This window comes from Felis catus, chromosome C1, assembly GCF_018350175.1.
Source record: "Felis catus isolate Fca126 chromosome C1, F.catus_Fca126_mat1.0, whole genome shotgun sequence".
NCBI lineage: Eukaryota > Metazoa > Chordata > Mammalia > Carnivora > Felidae > Felis > Felis catus.
Genome location: NC_058375.1, coordinates 108459727 through 108483538, shown reverse-complemented (window position 1 = coordinate 108483538; position 23812 = coordinate 108459727). Strand labels below are relative to the sequence as shown.

The window sequence follows — 23812 nt, the reverse complement described above, 5'->3', positions numbered from 1 at the left end:
GTCCTAATAGTTTATTTTTGCTTTTGTTTCCCTTGCCTAAGAGATCCATAAGTATGCTGCTAAGGCTAATGTCCAAGAGATTATTGCCTGTTTTCTTTTAGGAGTTTTAAGGTTTCAGGTCTCACATTTAGGTCTTTAATCCATTTTGAGTTTATTTTTGTGGCTAGTTTACGAAAGTGGTCCAATTTCATTCTTTTGCACGTAGCTGCCCAATTTTCCCAACACCATTTGTTGAAAAGACTTTTTCCCACTGTATATTCTTGCTTCCTTTGTTGTAGATTAATTGGCCATATAAATGTAGGTTTATTTCTGGGCTCTTTATCCTGTTCCATTGATCTATGTGTCTGTTTTTGTGCCAGTATCACCATTTTGGTTACAGCTTTGTGTAGTATATCTTGAAATCTAGAATTGTGATACCTCCAGCTTTGTTCTTCTTTCTCAAGATTGCTGTGGCTGTTTGGGGGTCTTTAGTGGTTCCATACACAAATTTTAGTATTGTTTGTTCTAGTTATGTGAAAAATGCTATTGGTATTTTGATGGGGATTGCATTGAATCTGTAGATTGCTTTCAGTAGTATGGACATTTTAATGATACTAATTCTTCCAGTACATGAGTGTGGTGTCTCTTTCCATTTATTTGTGTTGTCATCAGTTTTTTTTCATCAGTTTGTCCTACAGTTCTCAGAGTATACGGTCTTTTACCCTTTTGGTTAAATTTATTTCTGGATATTTTACTGTTTTCGGTGCTGGTGTTGTAAATGGGATGGTTTTCTGAATTTCTCTTTCTGCTACTTTGTTATCAGTGTATATAAATGCAACAGGTTTCTGTGTATTTTATGTCCTGCAATTTTACTGAATTCATTAATTCGTTACAATTTTTTTTTTTTTACTTTAGAGAGCGTGAGCTAGGGAGAAGGACACAGAGAGGGAGGGAGGAGGGTAGAGAAAGTGAGAAAGAGGGAGAATATTCCAAGCAGGCTCCATGCTCAGTGCGGAGCCCACAGCTGGGCTTAATCCCTTGACCCTGGGATCATGACCTGAGCTGAAATCAAGAGCTGGATGCTCAACCGACTGAGCCACCCAGGCACCCCAGTGAATTCATCTATTCTAACAGTTTTTGGTGGAGTGTTTAGTTTTTGTATATAGTGTCATGTCAGCTGCAAATAGTGATGGTTTTACTTTTTCCTTACCAGTAGGGATGCCTTTTATTTCTTACCTGGTTGCTGTCGCTAGTACTTCTAGTAATGTGTTGAATAAAAGTGGTAAGAGGGGAGGGACATCCTTGTCTTGATCCTGATCTTAGAGGAAATCTCTTGGGTTTTCACTGGCCACTGGCTTCTTTGTTTCAGGTTACACTCCTGGCACACCTTACAAAGTGTCCTGTTCCCCCACCAGCGGGGCAGTGCCACCATACTCCTCCTCCCCCAACCCCTACCAGACTGCTGTGTACCCTGTGCGAAGTGCCTACCCCCAGCAGAGCCCCTATGCACAGGTAGGCCTGGGTGTGCTATGGGTCCCTTAATTAAGTGCTCTTGGGCATTGTGTGTGTGGGAAGGGTTGGTTCTCTCTGGACTCTGACCCATGAGGTGTGGAGCCCTGTGGTATTTGTCTCTCTTCCTCCCTGCAGCAGGGCACGTACTACACACAGCCCCTGTATGCAGCACCCCCTCATGTCATCCACCACACCACGGTGGTGCAGCCCAACGGCATGCCAGCAACAGTGTACCCTGCTCCCATCCCTCCACCTAGAGGCAATGGCGTCACCATGGGCATGGTGGCTGGGACCACTATGGCCATGTCAGCAGGTGAGTCCTTGACCCTGGGTTGCCTGTTTTATGAGAGCCAGGAGACGGGAGAGCTCACTAATTCTCTGACCCTTGGTTTGATTTTTCAATGGCTTGAGTTGTGTGGAAGGACATACTCTTTGGGAAAGGAACAGCATATGATCCTTCTTTCCCTTCCTTTCATTTCTTCCCCTCTTCTTTTGGTTGAGAGGAGAGGTGTGACCAGCCAAGAACCAAGTACCCTCCCCATAGGGCATGAGTGGATAGTGATCAATGTATTAGACAGGTGAGCTGAGCCCTTAGCAGTAGGGCTGAGGGGCATACCAGTGAACATACCAAGCTTGTGCAGAAGGTGATCACTTTGTATCTGGGTGGGCTGGCCTTCCTGATAACTCCCCTTTAGTGTAGGCTGCAGGGCAAGTTGTGTGAATGTTGGTGTTTGCATGAATCTAGGAAAGCTGGCTTTGTGTTCATGGACATAACAGCCTCTTATAGAAAATCTTTGGCATTGGTCACCTTTATTTCCCAAGGCTTCCCTTTCCCTTGCTCAGGAAAATACATCACAGAGAGATGAGACTCCTGGCTAGGATGTTCATATCTCCCTGTGAGCCCCCAGTGTGCATATGGGTTGTCTGTGGCATGCAGCCAAGTACGGAAGATGTCATTGCTTGCCCATGGCTGTGTGTGTGTATTTTAATATTGTTCCCTCCCTCTCTCTTTTTTTTCCCCCTTTAACTCCAATATAGGGAGATTGTGCCAGAGAGAAAGGTGCGTTAGGATACCATGTGTGTTTCTGCTCAGAGTCTCCCTTGTATTTGGTTTTCCCATACTTTTCTGTGAAGGCACAGACAGAAACTGCATGTTTGAGGCACGTGAAGGGAGAGATGGCAGGCCCTGGGTTGGTTGTGGGCAGGAAGATGGGAAGTGAAGAAAAGCAGGGTGAGGCCGTTAGGTTGTAGGTTATGCTGATTTACAGATGGACTCAGAGTTGCTGAGTTTTCTGCAGATATAGGGAAAATACATTTATCTTCATGTACTTACAAGGTCATGTAGTTTAGAATCTCCCTCCTTCCCTCTCTTTAATTTTTACTATCTTAACCATTTTTAACTGTACTAGTTGAGTAGTGTTAAGTATTTTCACATTGTTGTAAAACAGATCTCTTTCACCTTGCAAAACTGAAGATCTGTGCTCATTAAATAACAGCTCTCTTTTTCCCCTGCCCCACCCTCCCACTCCCCAGCCCCTGGCCACCACCATTCTACTTTCTATCAGTTTGACTACTTGAGATACCTTATGTAAGTGGAATCCTATTGGGTGTGTCTTTCTGTGACTGGCTTATTTCACTTAGCATGACATCCTGTATATTCATCCATGGTAGCATGGATAAATTTCCTTCCTTTTGAAAAATTTTTTCATTGTAAAAGCTTATTTATTTGGGTGTTTGGGGGTGTTTGGAGGGACAGAGAGGGAGAGAAAGGGAATCTCAAGCAGGCTCTGCACTGTCCCTGAGGAACCCAATGCAGGGCTCAAACTCATGAACTGTGAGATCCTGAGCTGAAGTCCAGTGCTTAACTGACTAACCTACCCAGGCACCTGAATCTTTCTTTTTAAGGGTAAATAATGATTAATTTGTTGATTATCATCTGATCTGCAAAAATCATTGAGTATGCTTATATGAAGGGAAGGCACAGAGCCTTCTACAGACATTATCATATGAGCTTGCTGTGTTTATACAACTTTGAGTTGTGTATGATCTGAATTCTGACAGCAGTCTAGGTCATGACCACCCCTCTTCCTGTTAAAGCAGGCCAGGCCAGAGCTCTCTTTTCAGGCAGCATGGAGCTGCGTGGTGACATAGGCTAGCCTCATGTGGGTAGTGCTGCCTGCCATTGAGACAGCTGCTCTTTCTTCCAGGTACCCTGCTGACCGCCCACTCCCCAACTCCTGTTGCCCCCCACCCAGTCACTGTGCCCACGTATCGGGCCCCAGGAACGCCCACCTACAGCTACGTGCCCCCTCAGTGGTGATCACCCTGCAAATGTAAGTGACTGGTGAAACCTGGGTTGGCTTTTTTTCCAGTACAGAATGACAAATCTACTATATTTTAAGCACTAACAAGAAAAATGCTTAAATGCCCCTCTTAATCCAAGGGCAGTGTGGCATTTAAAGATTTGTTCTTATTTGGACTCTTAGAAAGTAGAAGGAAGGAAACCATTGAGTACTTGCTGTGTACACTATATACTTTGTTCCTTTCCTAGTCTGTGCTCTAATCTCCTACTGCCTCCTACAGGAACTAGGATTCTGGTTGTAACCAGGAGTCTCTCTAAGGTGTGCGGCAACCAGGAGCAGTGGCCTTTCCCACTGCTGCCCTTTCTGGTCCTAGTGGGTTTTGTCCTCCTTGACTTAAATGAAATTCCTTTTTGGAGCAGTGGTGCCAGGGGTGCTCCGTGTGACCATGTTTGTCTTTCTCCCCCTGCCAGGTTTGAGGATGGAGCTGTGCAGTCACATCTTGGAGGTTCCACAGCTGGTGCTGCAGGCCTCGCGCCTCCAACCTGGACTTTCTTCTTAATGCTCTCGACACTTAGCTAACACTACTCTGGCCCGGCCCAGCAGGTCCCAGCGCCATTAGTTTCCAACTGACTCTGTGGGTTGGTCTTAAAGCAATTCCTGTTTTGTGGGCTGCCTGGCAATTTTTTAGCTAACTGTAATGATAAAAAGGGAGTATTAATCTATTCTGAATCATATCTAGTTGAATGCATGTTTAAAAAAGACAAACAAAAAACAAAGCTTGCTCAATCTACCTGCAGTGACTGATGCAAAACCATCATATGCAAAACCCAAAGGAATGGAAAAGCATTTTACAACTTGTATCACTAATGCACTGTTGTAATGTATGCAGAGTCTTCAAGTTATAAGTGTTAAAGTGAATTTCTTCATAGAGTATCTGAAATCCCTTGGATGATTCTTCAGCCTTTGGGGTTGATGTGGGTTGCCAGTTGGTAACGTGGACTTTGAGTTTTCAGCCATCTGTTTCTTTCACACTGACTGCATGGGAAGAGAGTCGTAGGGACAGGGAAAGTGCAGGGTGGGCCACTGCTGCCTGGGGCACAGCCAGCTTTCTGGACGTCCCTTTCCTTGCCGTTTAGGCTTGCCTAAACATTGTGGTGTGGACATTCTTAGAGATGATCATGAAAGTATAGCTGTATGGCCAGTACAGTTAGGGGCAAGAGGTTGTCTGTGTATCAGCAAAGCAGTTTTCTCTGCCATCTCAATTTTCATTACAAGTCTCCTACACGTAGAGATGAGGTTTTCTTTGTCTTTATTGGGAAAGTCTTATGTAGAACTAAATTATTTTCCTGGGATGGAAGATGTGTGAAGGAGAAACAGTCACACTTGGAGGAGGTATTGGTTTCTCCTTTGTTTAGCTTAGAAAACCATTCGTCCCTCCCGCCCCCAGAAGTTTCAGTACGGAAAACATATGTAGGCATTGCTGTCCTCTACCACTCCCCCACCAACGAAGGGCAAAGATTTCAGCTGTCTGTTACGAAGAAAGTTAAATATTTAAAAGAACTATTAAAAGGGAACAAAACTCGATTTGAAATTGTTTCTTGTAGAGAGGCAGGGCTGTGGCTGTGTTTCAGCCCATCCACCTGAAGGGGCCTTGTCATCTGACACCATCTGGAGGAGACTTCTGGAGATGGGTCTGGGGAGGTGTGAGGGAGGGGCTGGTGCCTCTGGTCTGTGAGCCTTGTCTGCCATCTGTAGCTGAGGGCTCTCAGCACAAAGCAGGTATGGACAGCAAGGGCCCAGGCAGCATCAGAATGCATTTGCCTGCCAGGATTTATTTAGAAAGGAATTTGTGTTTAAAGTCAGAATATTGTATATAAGAAATGAAGGGGATTTTTTTTTTTTTTTTTTTTTTTTTTTGCTTAAATGTGCCCAGCTTGTATCAGTGGGAGTGTGTCCGTTCACAGAGGGGGTGGGAGGGTGAGGGTTTTGTTCCCTTTCAGCAGTCTGTCAGGTGGGGGTGGGTGTGCTCCTATTCACCCCATCATTTCAAGTGTATGGTCTTTGGTTGGGGAGGGGACCCTGCTCTTACGTCTCTGGCAGCTAGGTCAGGGCTCTGGCACTGGTTTGGCTTTCGGCCCCATTTCCTGAGTGGGACACCTGACCCCTGAGCCTTTGGTAACCTTATTTTTTATAGTAAGTACCCCATAATTTTCTTTTTTCACGTTTTATTTTATAAGAAGTTTAGGAATATTTTTGCATGGATCATTGTAAACAGAAGGTTCCTTATTCCTAATGTCTATTAACATAGTGTGCTTACTGATAAGTACCTTAAATTGCTTCATTAGCACTTAACCCACGTGTGTCTGTGTGTGTGTGTGTGTGTGTGTGTGTGTGTGTGTGTGTGTGTGGAGAGAGAGAGAGAGAGAGAGAGAGAGAGTGTGTGTGTGTGTGTGTGTGTGTGTGTGTGTGTGTGTGTGTGTGTACCATGTACCCCAGGCACACAGTTTGTGTCTACTTTAGCTCTGTGCTGGTTATTCCATCTGTACGGTGGATGGTTTATAATATCCATGAGGTTCCAAGGGTTCCAGGGCTGAACTGATCAAGTAACAGAAAAGTCCATTTCCCCAGTTTAGTGTAATAGATTAGGAGAAAATATGATTTTAGTGTATGCTTTAAAAAAGCCCTAAACATCAAAATGGGAAAACACACACATACACACACACATCCTATGTGTAAGGGTGGAGTCACTCAAATGTAGAAGTTCTATCGGATGCTTCATTGGGCTTGCTTGAGACATGGTGCACACAGGGTGAGTGTTTTCACAAGCACTGAATTAAATAGTGTTTTCAAGAGCAAGAAGGTTGGGTTGCATTTTGCCCCCATTTACATCAGCTCATAAACACTTTACCCCCTGTAATTTTTTAAAATCTTTTTTCCCTTTTGTGAAGGTGAGTTGGGAGACTTTATCAAATACCTTTGCATAATGGAATACATCTGTGTGGAAATCTTTTCACATCAGGGCATCAGCTACCAAATATAATGAAAGGTAGATCTTATCTAGTAGGTAAGAATCTGGACATATGAATAGTAGCAAAACTATCATAGATTGTAATTTTAACAGCAGTTCCAGTAAAAATAATTAAGGAATAGAACTTGTTATAAAATTGCATAATTTGATATCCCAAGCATAATTGTGGAACAGAGAAATGGCCTTTTTTTTGTATGTGACATTCCTAATTTGATACTCTTTCAGCTGAATTATGGTTCTTTTGGAAGTGGAGACAGGTAGGCAAGGACCTAATTCCTCTAAACATGAACGTCATCATCATGGATAATTAAAAAAAATCTTCTACAGCCTCTCTGCCAAGGTTCAGGAGGCCTGTTTCTCTGCTTATGGAAGTTTTGTTTGGATCTGGGCCTGGTGACTTGGAGTGTTTAGTGATGAGCAATGTTCCCATCAACCCACTGCCTCTGAGAAGTGAGGCCAACATCAGGACCAGGGCCATTCGTGGGAGGCATGAAGGCAAGGCGCTTCCAGAACCTTTTATGTCTTCTGTGTTAAATCTTGTCAGAACATTCTTGTTGGTATGGTTAGTGAGGCCTACCAGTTGCTGTTCTGTGAATCTGTTTCTTGAGTGCTATGCAAATGTACTTATAGGACATGAGAGAGGTCTTGAGACTTGGGCTGGGTACTTGTTGGTGAGCATCCTGCCCTTCCCACTCTCGGCGTACAGTGCCTTGCTCCATCTGGTGGCACCATCGCTTCTGTAATAATTCTTACGGCATTTTGGATATGCTGATATCTGGCACATGAGTTTCTGTGAGTGTGCCTGCCAGTTGGTGGTGAAAGGGTGGCACACACCAACCACATCAATATTGGGGCCTACTTCAAAAGGAAATCCACCCTTCTTCACCTGTTCCTGTACACATTTGGAAACAGTATTACTCTGACTGGTTGGGCCACCTTCTCCCCACCTGGCAGCTAATGGCTGGATACCCTAGTCGTTGCCAACCTGGGTGTTGCCCAGTCAGGACAGGATGCCTGTCTGACCCCTCAGCAGGCTCACGGGCAGTTTTAAGGGCAAGTGCTTGGAGGGTGAGGGGCAGCTTCTGGTTCTTTCTGGTGCTTTCTAAGGGTGGGGGGGTTCTCTAGAGAGGAGTGTGGTTGGCTCAGGGGAAGGGCAGACTTCTTAGCTGTTTCTAGCATATCTCAAATATTTGTGTTTTTCCCCTGAGCTGTTTATTATTCAGCCTGAGCTCTCTGAAGGTGCGTCAGACTATTTTGAACAGACTTGCAGATGACGCGCTGCAGAGGAGGGTCTGATCATTTTGGGTAGAAAGTTGCAAAGTTGATCTTACATGTTTTAGAGGATTTGTCGCCCCCCCCCCCCCCCACATTCATTTGAAGAACAGAAAACCCTAGGGGTAACCTTAAAGTTTACTCACTTGGGACAGGGAGACAGAGGAGAGGCAGGCATCTGTTCAGGGAACCTGTAGTGGGCTTCAGGAAATATGTGCTCCCAGGGCTGTTGTGTTGGAGATGACAGGTGTCTTGTTTGGGCCTCCTGAGCCCTGTCAGTCTCCCATGGGTCCTTGTGTAGACTAGTGGTCAGTAAAATAGATGGGCTCTGCTGTGCTCCTGGCAGGGTTTAACGTGATGGCTGCTCTGAGGAGAGGTCCCAAGGAGCCACGTGGGTTATGACTGACTAGGAAATGGTTCCTTTTTTTTTTTTTTTTTTTTTAATGATTTTTAAATACTTTTTTTAGACCGTTTTCTTGGTACTTTTTTTAAGCTTATGTCGGTATTGTCTTCCATTGTTAAAGGCATCCCTCACCTCTGCATTGAACTTACGGTGTCAATCAATACAAAGGAATGGAACATCCATCCTGAGCCAGTTCCATTAAGTGTAAATTCATACTATTTTAATTTTTTATGCAATCTGATGAGTAGAGCTCAGATTTAAAATTCTTAAAAGCACGTTTATTGTAACAAGACTTGTTATGTATTAATACTGCAGTTTTCAATAAAGATTGACTTGTGTTGCATAGTGTGATTTTTATGGGTTTTTTTTTTTTTTTTTTTTTTTCCTGTAGGGTTTATTTTGAGGTGGCATGGCCTGGCTGGAAGGTGGTGTAGCTTCTTTCTAGTTAGGACATGCAGGGTTTGGGGGCAGAAGGCCTTGTGCTGGGCCGTGGTGACCTTGTGTGGCGTTGTGACAGCATGGTGTGTAAGGGTGTGTGGAGGCAACAGTTTGGGAAGACTGCTTCCTCAGGGGAAAGGGGAGGAAAGCTGACCCTGTTCCTTTTCTCTTGGTCTTGTGTCTTGGTCCCCATCCTGGAGGACACATTCTTCTCTATTTCATTGAAGAGGATGCTAAAACCCAGAAAGATTGCAGACTGCCAATCCCCCAAATTCACATTTGCTAATAACTTCAGCTAAACATGGACTCTGGGAGCAGTCAGGGAGCCAACAGGCTTCCAGGCCCCTGTGGTTGGAGGAGCCGAGCCAGCTGTATCCCATACCAGGACAGCTCCCAGACCACATGCTGTCCTCGCAGCTCCTTCTGAGCGTCTGAAGCATTTCTCCCGCCACCTTCGCTTCTTTCCACCAAAGCTCTGAGGGTATGGTTTGCAAGTAAGTGAGCTCCCACCACACTGGGCAATGCTGGGCTCATCCTTTCTGTTTAAGGAGAGGCCCAGGGCAGAGAAAGGTAACTGTCCTAGGAAGGATGGAGCATGCAAAGGAGAAAATGCATAGACACAAATGGAAAAACCAGGGCCGACAGGTTATTTTTCATGTTTCTTTATGAAATTAAATGTGGCTTCTGGCTTGGAGAAGGTATAGTGCAAGAGTGACTGACTGTACATGCTGCTGAATTCCCTTAGGCCAGAGGGGCAGCTCAGTGTTCCCGCACCCACAAGCCAGGTTCTGGCTGTACTTGTGACCCTTCTCGGCAGGACATGGGCTTCCCTCTTAACTCACATGCTCACTGGACTCTGGGTTAGTGGGTCAGTCCTGGATGCTGGGCTACAGAATTCAGTCCTTATGGCTTCTCACACTCACTTAGGGTAAGGCAATCTTTCTGTGTCACTAATAACAATTATTTTTCCCCATTGTTAGAAAAACAGAACAATCCAGACAAACTGGGAGCAGGTTCTGCAGTTAACCCACAACTACACGTGGACTGGTCACAAACCCTGACAGAAGTATGCAGTGACTATGGTTTTGTTTTCTTTCCACTATAAACACATCACAAGTGAAGAGGGTGTCCAGCAGCCAGGCGTGTCTAGAGAGGGACTGGGAGGCAAAAGAGGTGGGCTCTGGGCCTGACATTTTTGTGCACAGAATTCCGGTTCCCACCCTCCAGGGATGCAAGTTGCCTGGCACCACCAGCTGGGGACCAGGGGCCTGAAGGAGGACAGAGGGGCACACAGCCCAACTTTGCAGGGGCTGAAGGCAGTCTGCCCAGAGACAGCAGGAGGAGGGATAATAAGATGTCCAGAGAAGAGGGTCCAGAGTGGCCAGTCCTCTCACGCGTGTTGGCCTGGCCGGTGGCTCTGAGCTGTGGCTCCCAGGAGGCCCCATAGAGGTCCAGAGGATGGCGGAAGGCTCACCGCTGTGGGCCCCTGCCCATCCACCTGGTGTCTTCAGTGCACCAGTGGTGGGGAAGAAACGAAGAATGGGGCACCGAGCAGTTCCCTCCCTCAGCCTGTAACTTCCAGTGCACATGACAGGCAGAGGAGGCCACATGCTGTGGGCCTCAGGGAGAAAAAGCTGGAGGCCCACTGGAGGGACAGGTCCATATGGTGCTGTAAGGTGGGGGCTGGCTCACTTGCGGAACGGTGCCAGCCGGCTAATGCTGTGCCAGAAGGTGGATGGCTTCCGCTTGGGCTCTGCCAGTACCAAGACCTGTTGCTGGGGCAGGCTGGCCGGCAGTGCCGGGTGCTTCTGGCGTGCCAGGTAGTAGGGCCGGCTGAGGGCTGAGCAGGAAAAGAAAGCGGGGATCATAGGTACCTAGGGAGCCAGGTGTCACATGGCAGAATGGCAGCCTCTGCTTGGTAGCGGGGGGTGGAATGGGAGGGAAGTTCCTTCATGGGGCTGACCACATCCAGTGGCCTGAGCCACTGTAGAGGGGATGGCCAGGAAACCTGGGACAGTGTGGGGCCCTGGAGCTTCTCCATGGCACAGGCCCCGTGCCAGGCATTTATCAGCTCTGTTGGAATGGGGATATGGGCTCCTTGCCAGGAGGTTGTACGGAGGCCTGCCAGAAAGCAGTCCTGCCTGGGGAGGTGTGCTGTCATTAATGCTACTGCTCTGGGGGATGTGAGGGGATTGAGAGCAAAATTATCAACTGCACACTGATTAAAGCTTTGTCACCAGTGGCCCCTTACCACCAACCTTTGGGAACAAACACCTGGAAAGGGCAGTGGGCAGCAGATGGGACCTACATGCTAGCTGGCTTTGTTCTGGGGGTCAGAGAGGAGTTTGATCTTGATCAGGTAGTAGGGCCAGGCTGCTGTGGGAGGAGGTAGGGTACCATCCACTTACCTTTGGGCTTCCCGGTGGCCTGCTGCTTGCTGGCATTCAGCATGGCCTGCTTCCTCTGCAGCTCGGTGATGGAAAAGCCTGGGAGGGAGGACCCCAAATGAGACCTCTGCTTGACCTCTTATTATTTTGAGGACTTGACTTCCACCTCCTCCCCCTCCCCAGCCAGTGTTGCTCTTGTCCTGTGCCTCTCGGCACCTGGTGTATCCTGCATCTCTCACAGGGTCTGGTGTCCCATCATGCTGCAGATGCTCAGTATCCTGCTCAGCCAGCCTGTCTTGGCCAACCAGGCAGAGGAGATGCTCAGTGGGCCCTCCCTACATCCTTGCCCTACCCCATCTCTCACCCAGACCCAGTCCTTGATGTATTATTCAGCATCTAGTGTCCTTTCCACTATGGTGGAGGCTCTTTCCCAGACCAAGAGCCAATCTGGTCATTCTGAGTGTGATGTCCAGGGGCCCATGGAGAGAAAAGGAATGCAGCAGGGAGGTATCTTGCTTATGTTGGGGTGGGTGAGGTTTCTCAAAGCCCATGCCCAAATCCTACTTGAATGCTTTGTGCTGGAAAGGGGCCTCATCAGGTCTCTGCAACTGAGAAGGCCCCCACCTTACGGAGTGTGTGTGGTAGAAAAACCTGGACAGGCCAACAGACCATGCCATGCCTTGGGGCTGAAATGAAGAGCTGCCCTGGGTTGTGGCACATGGCTACCTCGCAGTCTCAAGGTTGTCCTGACCTTGCATTCAGGGGTGAGGAGGGCTGGGTGGGCCCTCACAGTGGATCAAGGCTGAGTGGGGTCTCGCACCTGTCTCCTGGTCCAGCCGCACCTGCTCCCTCTCCCTGGCGAAGGCCTTGAGCCAGCGTTGTTTTTGCTCAGGCTTCCTGGCACACAGCAGGTGACTCTCTCCCGTGGTGCCGCAGAGCAGACGGAAAGCATTCTTGACACTCACGTGGAGGTCTCGATCTTTCCCGTCCTCCAGGTCCACCACCTCCAGGCCATCCATGTCCACTCGGCCCTTATAGTACAGCACATCCCGGCGGAGAAGGTCCTACCAGAGACTCTGTGAGCTCCTGCTCTATATTCTGCTTTTCAAGTCCTTACCTCTCAGGCCTCTGAACCACTCTCCTGACCTATTTATGCCTCACCCCCTGCCCTGCAGTCAGAAGGGCCAGCGGGCTGCACACCCACTTTCCCAGCAGGTGGTAAGCTCACAAGGGCAGAGTGTGGTGTGGCCCACAGCTGTGTGCTGAACCCATGCTGGAGGAGCCTCATGCCTTCAGTGAAATTACTGACTAGCCTGGAGGGCACCCACTGCCTCACAGAGAGGCAGCCATGGAGACAGTGGGTCAGGGCCCATACTGCACAACAGAAGAGTACCAGGCCTACCGGGCCGGGCCCAGTATCAGTTGACTGGGAGGGCTTCCTGAACAGGGCCACTTGGGCCACGTGCTGAGAGGAGCAGAAGCTAACGGCAAAGAAGAGGCAACAGGAGCAGAGGATGCCAGGGCTCAGGGGGAGCTGAGGTGGCTTTAGAAGCAAGCAGAGGCTAGGTCATGAAGGAGGGTGTTCTCAACAGCACTGGACCCTGGTCAGACTGTGAGGGCCACCCCATGGTCCTCGGGCTACTTGGCTTCCTTCACAAACAACGATCCTCATCCTGGCCCTATGGGCCTGAACAGGGAAGGGCCTGCTGTACTGAACGTCCTCAGGACGTGTGTGGCTCCTTTTCTCTGGCAGCTACTCCCAGCCCCCAGCTTCACCCCCTCCACTCCCGCTCTGAACGGCTCGTCCAGCAGGGCACAGCAGCTCTGGTACCTTCTTGCAGTAGATGAGCTGGTGGTCAAAGAGGAAAAACATCCTCTGCTGGCTCTTGGCTTGTGGTTGTGTAACACGGGTCAGCTCCCCCGAGTAGATGAGTTCCGAACTCCTGACCAGGAGATCTTCCCCCTGGTGGACCCCAAGGAACACTATGAGCTGAGTGTACCCAAACTGGGAAGCCCCCTCCACTGGGCACTGCCCCCTGCCTCTGTCATGAGTTGGGCAGGCTCCCCACTGGCCTGGTCTGCCTGTGGCCCCCACTGGGCTAGGGTCTGCAGTGAGCAGCAGGCCACAGAGGGAGGGGTTGCTCTTGAAGCCCAAGGCAGTGGTGGGCATAGTGGGGTGTTAAGGAGTAAAAAGGTGGTTTAACCTACAAGTTAGTTGTCTCTGCAAAATGGGGCCAGTGACGGCCAATCATGTGCACACTTGAAATGTGGCTGATCCCTATTGTGATGTCATGTAAGTAAACACCAATTTTGAAGACTTAGTATAAAGAATGTGAAATATTTCACTAATGATTTTGTTGCTTACACGTTGAAACACTTTGGATATGCTGACTTAAATAAAACATTATTAAAATTAATTTTACCTGCTTTTTTTCTGTTTCCAGATGGCTATTAGAACATCTAAAATGACCCATGTGGCTCCCATACTTCGATTAGACAGTGCTATGCTCAAGAATAATTAGACCTGGCTCAAGTCACCTGTGAGCCTTGTCTTTAGGGGCTTATGAAGTTTTCTTAGCTAAATGTAGTTAGTACCTGAAGCTCCATCATCAGACCTCAAACTTTCAGGCTAAGCCAAGCCTCACTCTGGTTCCTCCTTAGAAAATGCAAACCATAGCCAGTTCTTGGCAGCCAGTTTGGGATAAGTGAGTTTGTAGGGGTCCTTAGCCAGGGCTAGGCCTCAGAACCAGTCACCAGGAAAAGAAAACAAACAAACAAAAAAACCCCAAAGACTACACTGCTCAGCCCTGCCACCAGGGATTCTAATTCTGTGTTTCTAGGGTGGGGTCCAGGAATCTGTATTTTCATAACATTTTATGGCTGGTGGGTGGGGGGTGGAAAGAGCAGGATGGGAAGGCCTCTAAAGGACAGGAATGTCCCCATTAGTTCAGGTCTCTGGGTGGCTTCAGAAGGCAAGACTGGTGGATATAAGGGGCATGTGTAAGCCTGAAGAATGGAATCAGGAATGGAATGAAAACCCATGGCAATCCGTTTTCGGTCATGCTATGGCAGGCCTGAACCCTTCTGTTGGGAGTCCCAGTAGTTACTGCCACTTGGGGATCTGGCCTGTCCCTTGAGGGCTGAGGACTAGCTCCTCCTGCTGGGCCAGCTGATTGCACTGGGAGCAGCATCCTATGTCACACATGCTGGGCACTCTTGACCAGGAAAGAGGCCACCAGGCCTGCAGCTGCATGCTCCAGTGAGTTGGCCTGGGCAGAGGACCAGCTCTCCTACTGCGAGCTCCCAGAGCATGACTCCCACTTCAGCTCCTTCCTAGATTTTTCAAAGGCAAGCGTGATTTTAAAGCAAGGAGCCATGCCCCACAGTATTTCCCGAGCTGTGGGGCCCTCACCTCCCAATCCTCTATGGAGCTCTGCCACTGAGCAATCTTGTCAATGTTTTCAAGCCTCCGTTTCCGTTCATTGATGAGCCGGGCCACATTCTTCATGGCATGTAAGGCTGCCTCCACATCCTTGAAGTCCCTGGGGCATAACAGACATGGAAGAAGGTTGTACTAGGGAGGGCAGAGAGGGGCTGTGGAGCTGCCTCCCTCTGGGGCTATGCCCTTGGCAGTTTTCACTTGTCAATGCCAGACGGTGCGTCTGGGCGCCACAGAACTTAACATCCTATTTTTGTCCTCTTCTTTCATTGTAATGACAGCATGTGACAGCAGGGACTATTTTACTATGTGCTGTCAGTCAGAACTCAACACTCTGGCTGACCCAAGGCATGAAGAGCCTCAGACTGCCCTCCCTCTCCAGCAGCCTCCTACCTGTGCTGGGGGGGTGTGTACTTGAGCAGCTCAGCCAGCTGCAGAGGGTACTTGCAGATCTTCTGTACCGGTGTCAGCAGAAAGCCGTCCAGGGAGATATCTATCATCTTCTGCAGTAACCGGCAGGCCTCAAAGAAGTACACATACTTGCTGAGCTTGGTAAGCCTGGAGAGCTCCACACAGGCATTGGGGTGGTTGTTGCAGTACTCCGAGTAGATCTGGAAGTCTGCTTGCTGGGGGCACAGCTGGAGGTCAGGATGGTGACCTCCTGCTCCCTCAGGCCACCCAGGCAACTCGGGCACAGCATAGGAGAGGGAGCAGGGGCCTCTGTATTTCCCTCAGGAGCTGGGCTCAGAGGGCCCAGGCTCTCTCTCTACCCATGTCACTGGGCACAAGCTATGTGGAATTAGACACAGGGGTATTAGACACCTGAAAACTCAGGCATGTGTGTGTCCTGTCACCACCCAGATTTCTCAGCAGATATTTTGACTGTATGTCAGGTTTTTTTTGGGGTGAAATCAATGATGTTAATAAGGAAGCACTACCAAGGCCAAAAACTAAGAGAGAGAAAGGAGAGAGAGAAGGAGGGAGAGGACAGGGGAAAGAAGGGAGAGAAGAGAAAGAAAGGAGAGACAGAAGGGGAAAGTGGAGTGGGGGGAAGAAGAGAGAGAGAGAAGGATAGAGAGGAGAGAGGATTGGGGGGAAGAAGGGAGAGAAAGGAGAGTGAAGGGGAGAGAAGAGAGGAGATAAGGAGAGAGAGGGAGAAGAGAGAGAGAGGGAGAAGAGAGAGAGGGAGGGACAGAGACAAGGAGAGAGAGAGGGAGGGAGAAGGACAGAAGGATTGAGAGGAAGAGAGGGACAGAAGGAGATTAAGGGAGATTAAATGGCTTCCAGGGTCTATGGCTGTGCCCCCTGGTGTGTCGCTTCTTCCTCACAAAGCTCTGGCTTCATATCTGGGCAGCCAGTGCCACTTTATCCATTCACCATGTGACAGATACGTCCACATTGTGTGTGTATCGTTTAAAAAATTTTTTTCATGTTTATTTATTTTGAGAGAGAGAGAGACAGAGCATGAGCAGGGGAGGGGCAGAGAGAGAGAGAGGGAGAGAGATCCCAAGCAGGCTCCACGCTGCCAGGGCAGAACCTGACACCAGGCTCAATCCCATGAACCACGAGATCATGACCTGAGCTGAAATCAAGAGTCAGATGTTTAACCAACTGAGCCACCCAGGTGCCCCTTGTGTGTGTCTTGCGACACACACATACATGAGGCACATGAGACTCACTGTGCCTTTTTTCTTTTCTTTTTTTTTTTTTTTTTTTTTTTTTGTTGTTCTATCTACCTGACCCAGAGAAAGACTGGGTCTTTAGTGACTAGGACTTCATGGACTTAGGTGGGAAAGGAGGGTAACAGCAGTAAGCTCACTGGCCCGTTGCTGTGATGGTCACACTGGGTGATGTCGATAAAGTGCCTATCCCTCCCTTCCAGCCCCCATCACAACTCTGCCTGCTGCATAACTGGCTCCAAATCCCACACTCACGCAGCTGCTCTGACCCCACTACCCATTCCTGCTCAGGGAATCTAAGGTCTCCCCTTCCAGTTCTCCTGCCACTGGAGCCAGGTAATAGGGCCCTTCCAACAGCCCCCTCAACCCCCACCCCCACATACACTGGTAGTAGCCAGGAAGGAACCCATATTGTCCTTGGGCTGGCCTTGGCATCCTCTGCTCAACCCCACATAAATGCCACAGGAGACAGAAACAAGTGCTTCCTTACCAGGCAAGGCCAGGAGTCCATCTAGCCCACACCATCCAATTAAATCCAATTAAATCACCAATCCAACTGGCATTTAGAGTGGAAGTGCTACACATTACACAAATTCCAGTTTTCTTACTGTGTGAGGAAGCCCAGAATCTGCTATGACAGCTCTGAGGATGCTCAGCAGGTGGCCCCACCCAGCTTTGCCTTCTACTTCCTGTAGCCCAAGAAAACCTTTTCCGCTGATGCCTAAGGCCCCCTGCTCCAAGGAGCCTTCTCTGACTTGGTCTGCCTCCCAAAGAAGCAGAGACATTGCTGAAACAGCGCTGGAGGGTGAAGGCGGTTGGGTACTAGGGGAGTGGGGCCTGGAAGCTTCTGGGAAGAGAAGAGCAAGTTGCCTGGACTTTTAGCCTGCAGGGCCCACTTCTGTCTGCGAGGAGGCAGGAATGGGAGCCAAGGGCAAAAGGTGGCTTACATGCTCGGGGGCCAGGGTGTGTGTGTGCAGGGGAGTGGGGACCACCAGCAAAGAAGGGCAGAGGGGGACTGCCTGGCTGGGAGGCCTGGAGAATGGGCCCTGGGCAAAGAGGTTGCTGGGGCAGGGCGTGCTCACGTGCTCCAGGAAGCAGGCGCCCAGCTCGCTCAGGTGGGGGCGCTCCCTGTTGAACCTCTGCTCTAGCGCCTTCACGAACGCCTTCTGGCACCGGTAGATGTCCTCGATGTTCCCAAAGATGGTGCGCAGCTGTTCCTCGCTGAACATGTCAGCACGCTTGCGACACTGCCTGATGTAGCCCTGCAGCCCATGGCCCGTCAGGTCTCTCTCTGGTCCCCCCACGCCACCCTCCGCACCTCCTGCTAGGCCTCACCTCGCAGATGTCCCGCAGATGCTTGATGTAGTCCCGCTCAGTGCTGAGGATCTCGTTGATGACGTTGGTCCGCATCTGGTCCTTGCTGCTCTGTGCCTCGGCACTTCCATCCTCGGTCCCGCCTTCCCCGGCCCGCAACGTGTCATCGTCGGCGGGCTCGTCCTGGTTCACCCGTAGCTGCAGGCAGCACGTGGCCAGTCAGTGCCCGGAGGGTCAGCCCCTGTGGCCCGCACGCAGGGGCAGTGGTGAACTGAGGCTGGGAGGAAGGTAGGCATGGCAGCCCCCTGCCCCCAACACCGGAGGCTCGCCAGCCCCTCCAGAGGCGCCAGCTTCTGTCCCTCTCCCTCTCTGTCGCCTTCTGTTCCCCTCCCCCTCCCGCGCTGGTGCTGGACTCCGTGCTGGGAGCAGAGTGGATGCTCACTCTTAGGGGGTTTCCGAACCAGTGCCTGCTCACTCCAGCCCCTCTAGGGCCTGTGACAGAAGTGAATGGGTGATTGGGGCCTTTCTGGCTCTGTGACCTGGAACTAGGACAGGCTTGGGGTGGACAATGGGCCGTTTATCCATGAGGTCTGGGGCAGGGGAAGCAATGAAACCCAAGGTCTGAGAACTCTACTCCCCACTGCCTTCTGCATGGCCTTTGAGGGTACCCGGGTTCCTTCCTTGGACACCAAAGGCCACCATAGGTAGGTTCTGGGTCTCCTCCCTGTGATCTTTTGTGCTAACGACTTAACTTGTCCAAGCCTCAATTTTCTCAGGTATAAGTGGCTGTTCCCAGCTCCCAGAGAGTTGCGGAAGTTTGAGATGCCTATCCAACTTTTCTGAAGTGTTTAGTAAATGCCTGATACACCGAGTTGTGGTGGTGGCATTCTAACATGCAGATTCCCCCTGGAGGAATCCACACACCATCGTTTCTGACCCATTCCTTTCTGCACACCAAGGGCACCCTGGTGGGAGGGGTGGGGCAGGCAGGAGTTTGTGATGGTCTGCAGGTGGAGGAAGGTTGTGTCACAATTCTGTGGCTGGCCTTCTTCACATCCCCGTCCCCACACCTCCCATCTCCAGCCCGCAGTCTTGCAGTCCCAGCACAGCCATAGGTAGGTGGGGGTCCATGCCCAGCACCTCTAACCCCAGAGCAGTTTCAGGTCTGCACTTCTGAGCAGAGCCAGTTGGCTCCTTATGGACCCAGAGAAAGCATAGGCTGGTGCCATACCCGCACGAAGCTGGCTGGAAACCACCCCTCGCCATCAGCAACACGACCCCACCACCACTCTCTGTTGGTGGCATCCATTACTTCGATGACATCCCCAGCTTTGAAGCCCAGTTCCTGGTCATCCATGGTGACATGGTCCCAGAGTGCTTCAGCACAGACCACACTGCCATCACTGATGAGCTGTAAAGAGAGCCACAGATAGGCAGATCAGTGGGGTAAAGCTGCCAGGGACCTCCTCATGGGGCAGGGTGGTCCTGTTTTCTGCCCCCCCACCCCTCAGCAGCCCTGAGAAGAGGGGATCCTGACTCATGTTACAAAGGAGTGAACGGAGGCTCCTCCTGAGCCAGCCATTCTTCAGGGAACAGGACTATGCCCTGGGCATGTCTGGACTGGCAGGGCTCATGATGAAGCCTGAAGTGAACTTGACCACTAGAATACTGGTGAGCCACAGAATCTGAGAGGCAAGCATGTTGCTCACTCTCCTGCACAGGGCACACCTTCCTCCCATCCCCATTGGACTAGTGATTAAATTATTGTTCTCAGCTTCATTTACCATCTCTGCTCTGCTCTGTGATGCTGGGGCTGGGCACAGCAAGCTACATTTCTTCTGTGCCAGCTGCTCCCTGTTAGGTTCTCCAAATGTGGTGTTGGAGGGTGCCACAAGGCTGGAGGGAGAAGGGCTTGCTCCCTCCTGCTGGCTTCTTGTGGACTTGCATTACCTGTGAGGTCACCTGGCAAGCAACAGCACCACTCCTCCCAGGGACAGCGGTTCCCAGCCATCACGGTAGCTGGATCTGGTTTGCAGTGTTTTTCCAACACTGGCAGAACCGGTCTCTTGGCCCTCCCCTGCCACATCCACCAGCACTAGCTGAGCAGCACCTATCCTTAGACTTCTAGGTCTCAAGCCCTACAGGATCCTCAGCTTTAAATACTCCAACCTCTTTCCTATATTCCCTAGCTGTAGGAGAGGTAGGTTCACCTTGCAGCTGCTACCTCTGTAACAGATACCTCAGGATTGTTCTTGTGCACTTGGGTTATGGAGTCAAGTACTTTAAAACTGGCTCATAATTCTTTATATTAATTTCTCTCTGCTGAAATAACTTGGTGTGTTTCCTTACTCCAACATGGCCATGGACCTCACATCAGGAGCGATGCTCCTATCATGGACCTCACATCAGGAGGAGATGGAATTCCGCGCCGCCCCCCTCCCTCCCCCACCAAGCCCCCAGGCAACCCTTGTGCTCAGAGCTCCATTTCCTGTTGGGCTGACACCTGCTTTCCTGTAACATGGGCTCAGTTTCTGCTCCGTGAATAATGAATGGCCCTGAGTGCTTAGGACAAGAGGAAGGGTAGACAGGGGGCTATACAGGAGGTGAGATCTATGCCCCTTTCTGCTGGGACCAAGTGTTGGTTCTATCACAGCCATGGGCTGGCTCTTTGGTTAAGCAGTCACTACCGCAGAGCATCACCAGTCAGGCCGTCTGCGCCAACTCTTTCCTCCTCTGAGCTGCTTGCCTCTGCCCCATTCATGAGTGTGAATCCTCCCTTGGCTTCAGGTCCAATGGGACCTTTCCTCGGTGCTCCCAGGGCAGTGTGTGTTCTTCAGATTGAAATGGGAACCAGAGCAGGGCTGCAGCAAGACTAGCTGGGTCTTCACCTAAGAGTTCCAGTAGCTAAAATGTTTCCCCCAAACCCTGAATGGGCAGAGTGAAGGGTAGGGCAGGCCACCTGGTACCAGAGCCCACTCAGGCTGGAACCTTCCCTAGGGTAGGGCCTGAGCAAGCACATTCAGAAACCTTCAGTTTATGTGTTCTGGGAATGGAACCTACTCCAAACCCTGATGAAATCATTCCTCAGAATGATTATATGCACATTTACTCTCACACAACAGCCATTCAGGGGCTGCAGATGCCCAAGGCCCACCAGAGACCACAGGCACCAAGCACTGGGTTATTTCTGGGGGGTTGCATGCCTCCTCAAGGGACCACTGCAATCATCCCAGCTAAAAAGACATACTACAGGTATGTCCTCTTCTGCAAGAAGGCCTGGCCCCCAGGATCAAGACCTCCTGGCTGCAATATGACAAGATGAGACCAGAGGACTCAGCAAGGCATCATGAAAGGAGCCAGCCTGCTGTACCTAGGGAGCAGGCACTAGACTGGGCAGCCCATAGCTGGCACACTCCACACAAGCAGGCTACCACTCCTGGCCTTGAAAGATCTTGCCTGAAGACGAGGAAGAAACAGAGTACTCAAGGGTGGTGTGGGTGAGCCAATGAGAATGTGGGCTGCAGGTGAATGTCCTCTTTCAGGGACAGTGATCACAGGTAAGCATGTGCATCAGGACCGAAGGTGTGTGTGACGATGGATGAGTGTGGGCATAAAGACAGAGGGTGTGTATGACATCAGGCAAATGTGTGCATCACGATGGAGGGAATATGTGACTATAGGCTATTTGGGTAGTTTTGATCCTTGAGAGGTGGGTGTTCCGAGACCCCCCTCTTCCTGCACACACCCTGACATGCACCTGCCAACACACATTTACATACTCACTAACAGGATGCTACACTTTGATCTCCGGAGAACAGTATGCCATATTGCAGGTATATGCTCTCCACCCTCAGTTCACACCAGCTACATACACATGCAGGTCTCTAGGACAGCATGGATGCTGCCTTCACTGCTGGAGCCCAGGCAGGGAGGAAGCAATGCAGACATACCCACACAGCCCAGCTTCCCACCATTTCTCTTCCCAGGTTGTTTCCTACTAATATTAACCAGGCCAGGTGCCTCCTCCTAACTCCAGGTTTTCTCAAGTGAGTCCTGAGCAAAAGCCCCTCTTGTAAGGCCCAATGACTCCCCCTTCTGCTTTATTCTGCCAGCCCTTGCTTGCAGAGAGGTGCACATCCTACAGAGTGGTTTCCTGTATAGCTATGGGAGGAAGGGCTCCAGGTATGGGACAAACAGGTAAGGCTTCCCAGAGAGACCATGGTTTCTGACCTTTATGGACAAGCCCCAATACCTGCCTTGTCCAGTTATCCAGAAGCCCTTGGTGGTGGTGGTGGTGGTGGGGTTGGTCACATTTGTCACTTTCTTGTCCTAGTACCTTGCTGTGCACAGGAGTTAGCCTGACAGACTCACAGTCTTCAGCAAATCCCCTGGTCTCCCTCACTGATGCCCACGGTAACCATGTGCTCTCCCTGGGCCACAAAGCTCCTCTATAGATCCACAAAAGGGCGGCACTCTGTCACCAAGATAAAATATAGCTCCAAGAGGTCAGACATGCATTCTACCTCCAGGATAGTCCAGAGGCCATCAGGGCCCACACTAGATGGGTTTCTGGGCAGAGGCCCTTCCTAAAGCTCTCTGTCTGAGGTACGGCTGCACAGAAACCCAGATTTGAGTCCAGTAGGCTGAGGGGTTGCAGGTTCATTCTTGGCCTGGGAGTGGGGAGCAGAAGCTGGCTCTGAGACATGGGCTGTTTACCGGGGGCAGGTCGGGAGAGGGAGGGGGCAGGATCCAGTCTTGTGCCCTGGAGACTTTGACAGGCTGGAGGAAGCCAGGCTTTACCTCAAAGCTGCTCTTGATGACCACTCACCACCCTTCCCACCCTGTCCTATCTCCTCCTCTCTCTCACACATGCCCACCCTGTCCTATCTCCTCCTCTCTCTCACACATGCCCACCCTGTCCTATCTCCTCCTCTCTCTCACACATGCAGGCCGGTGGAGGATTCCAATCAGTCTGGGAAGGAATATGGCTCAGCTCCTCCAGGCCGCGGCCCAGCAGGGGAGAGGGGGTGTTCAGAGTGCCCATGTTCCAGGGATGCAGGCAGGGCTCTACCCGTAGTAGCGGCATGCTGGCCGAGACCACTAACCTGGATAAAGCAACGGCAGATGACACGTGCACAGGAGCCCACTCATCTCCCCATTTTTCAACCCACACAGAAACGCATGTCCAGTTCCGCGCACACGGCAGTCACACGTACACTTTCCAGACAACCACAGACAGCCGTGTCCACAGCTGCATCCGCATCCTCAGTTACACGTAGAGACGCGCCATTTTAAGTACACGCACACGCGCACGGCACAAAGGACAGGCAGAAGAACCCCGTGGCACAAGGGTCACCAGGCCCCAGAGTCACCTGCAGGGCCGCACCACCCGGGGGACGCACGCACACACCGGGCCGTGGCACATGGAGCTGGCAGAGGAGGGGGGCACCAGGGCCAGGCAGGGTCAGCCGGCGCACCTCCGGCCACTGCGGGCACTGAGGAGGATGCGGCTGAAAAGGAAGATGCTCCGCGGCGCGGCGCCACTCACCCCTGCGCGATCCCCCGCGGCGCCCTGCCCGGGCGGTCAGCGGAAGGCCAGCAGGAATATCAGCACGACGTTGATGAGGACCAGGAGCGCCAGCACGGCGAAGACCACCACGCGCTGGGCGCCGGGGGGCAGGTTGCAGCGCAGCAAGGCGCGCAGGGCGCTGCCGGGCGCCGCGGGGCGTCGCCGGGACTGCGGGGCTCTGGCCATGGCCCCGGCCTGCCAGCCCCTTGCGGCCCGGAGATCCCGCCGCGATAGGGCGGGAGCAAGGCGGCCCGGAGCGCCCGGAGGGGGGCGGAGCCGCTGCGGTCGCCGGGCCCGGGGCTTCTCCAGCTCAGCTCGCGACGTGCGCGCCGCGTCTCCAAGCCCCGCAGCCCTAGCAACCGAGCCGGCCGCAAGGGCGGGGGAGCCGGGGTGGGAGGGGTGAGGAGGCTCGGGCGTGCGAGGCGGCCTGCCTGGGGCGCCTCCTGACGAGGGGAGGGCGGTTTCCTAGGGGGACATAGACGCGCTCCC

The 23812-nt window shown here is 51.2% G+C and overlaps 2 protein-coding genes across 13 annotated transcripts in view; one reads left to right on the top strand and one right to left on the bottom strand.

The window, feature by feature from the left end:
* FAM168B (family with sequence similarity 168 member B) overlaps positions 1-8840 on the top strand; it is a 37302-nt gene extending 28462 nt beyond the window's left edge. For 3 of the 4 annotated variants that reach the window (XM_023259193.2, XM_023259195.2, XM_045033556.1), the window contains exons 4-7: positions 1349-1491; positions 1627-1804; positions 3699-3824; positions 4265-8840. In XM_023259193.2, coding sequence (XP_023114961.1) covers positions 1349-1491; positions 1627-1804; positions 3699-3811 — 434 coding nt within the window. In that variant the 3' untranslated portion in view covers positions 3812-3824; positions 4265-8840. The remainder of the gene's footprint in view (positions 1-1348; positions 1492-1626; positions 1805-3698; positions 3825-4264) is intronic. The other variant, XM_023259194.2, reaches the window with a different exon arrangement.
* Positions 8841-9581: 741 nt separating this feature from the next.
* The window catches only part of ARHGEF4 (Rho guanine nucleotide exchange factor 4), a 269255-nt gene continuing 255024 nt past the window's right edge, over positions 9582-23812 (bottom strand). For 5 of the 9 annotated variants that reach the window (XM_019837885.3, XM_011285191.4, XM_023259190.2 and 2 more), the window contains 9 exons: positions 18986-19165; positions 17776-17952; positions 17523-17702; positions 15155-15387; positions 14735-14864; positions 13154-13285; positions 12143-12386; positions 11344-11421; positions 9582-10775 (listed from right to left, as the gene is read on the bottom strand). In XM_019837885.3, coding sequence (XP_019693444.3) covers positions 10624-10775; positions 11344-11421; positions 12143-12386; positions 13154-13285; positions 14735-14864; positions 15155-15387; positions 17523-17702; positions 17776-17952; positions 18986-19165 — 1506 coding nt within the window. In that variant the 3' untranslated portion in view covers positions 9582-10623. Of the gene's footprint in view, positions 10776-11343; positions 11422-12142; positions 12387-13153; positions 13286-14734; positions 14865-15154; positions 15388-17522; positions 17703-17775; positions 17953-18985; positions 19166-22859; positions 23024-23302; positions 23550-23812 lie in introns of those variants that run through there. The other 4 variants (XM_023259188.2, XM_023259189.2, XM_045033553.1 and 1 more) reach the window with 3 other exon arrangements.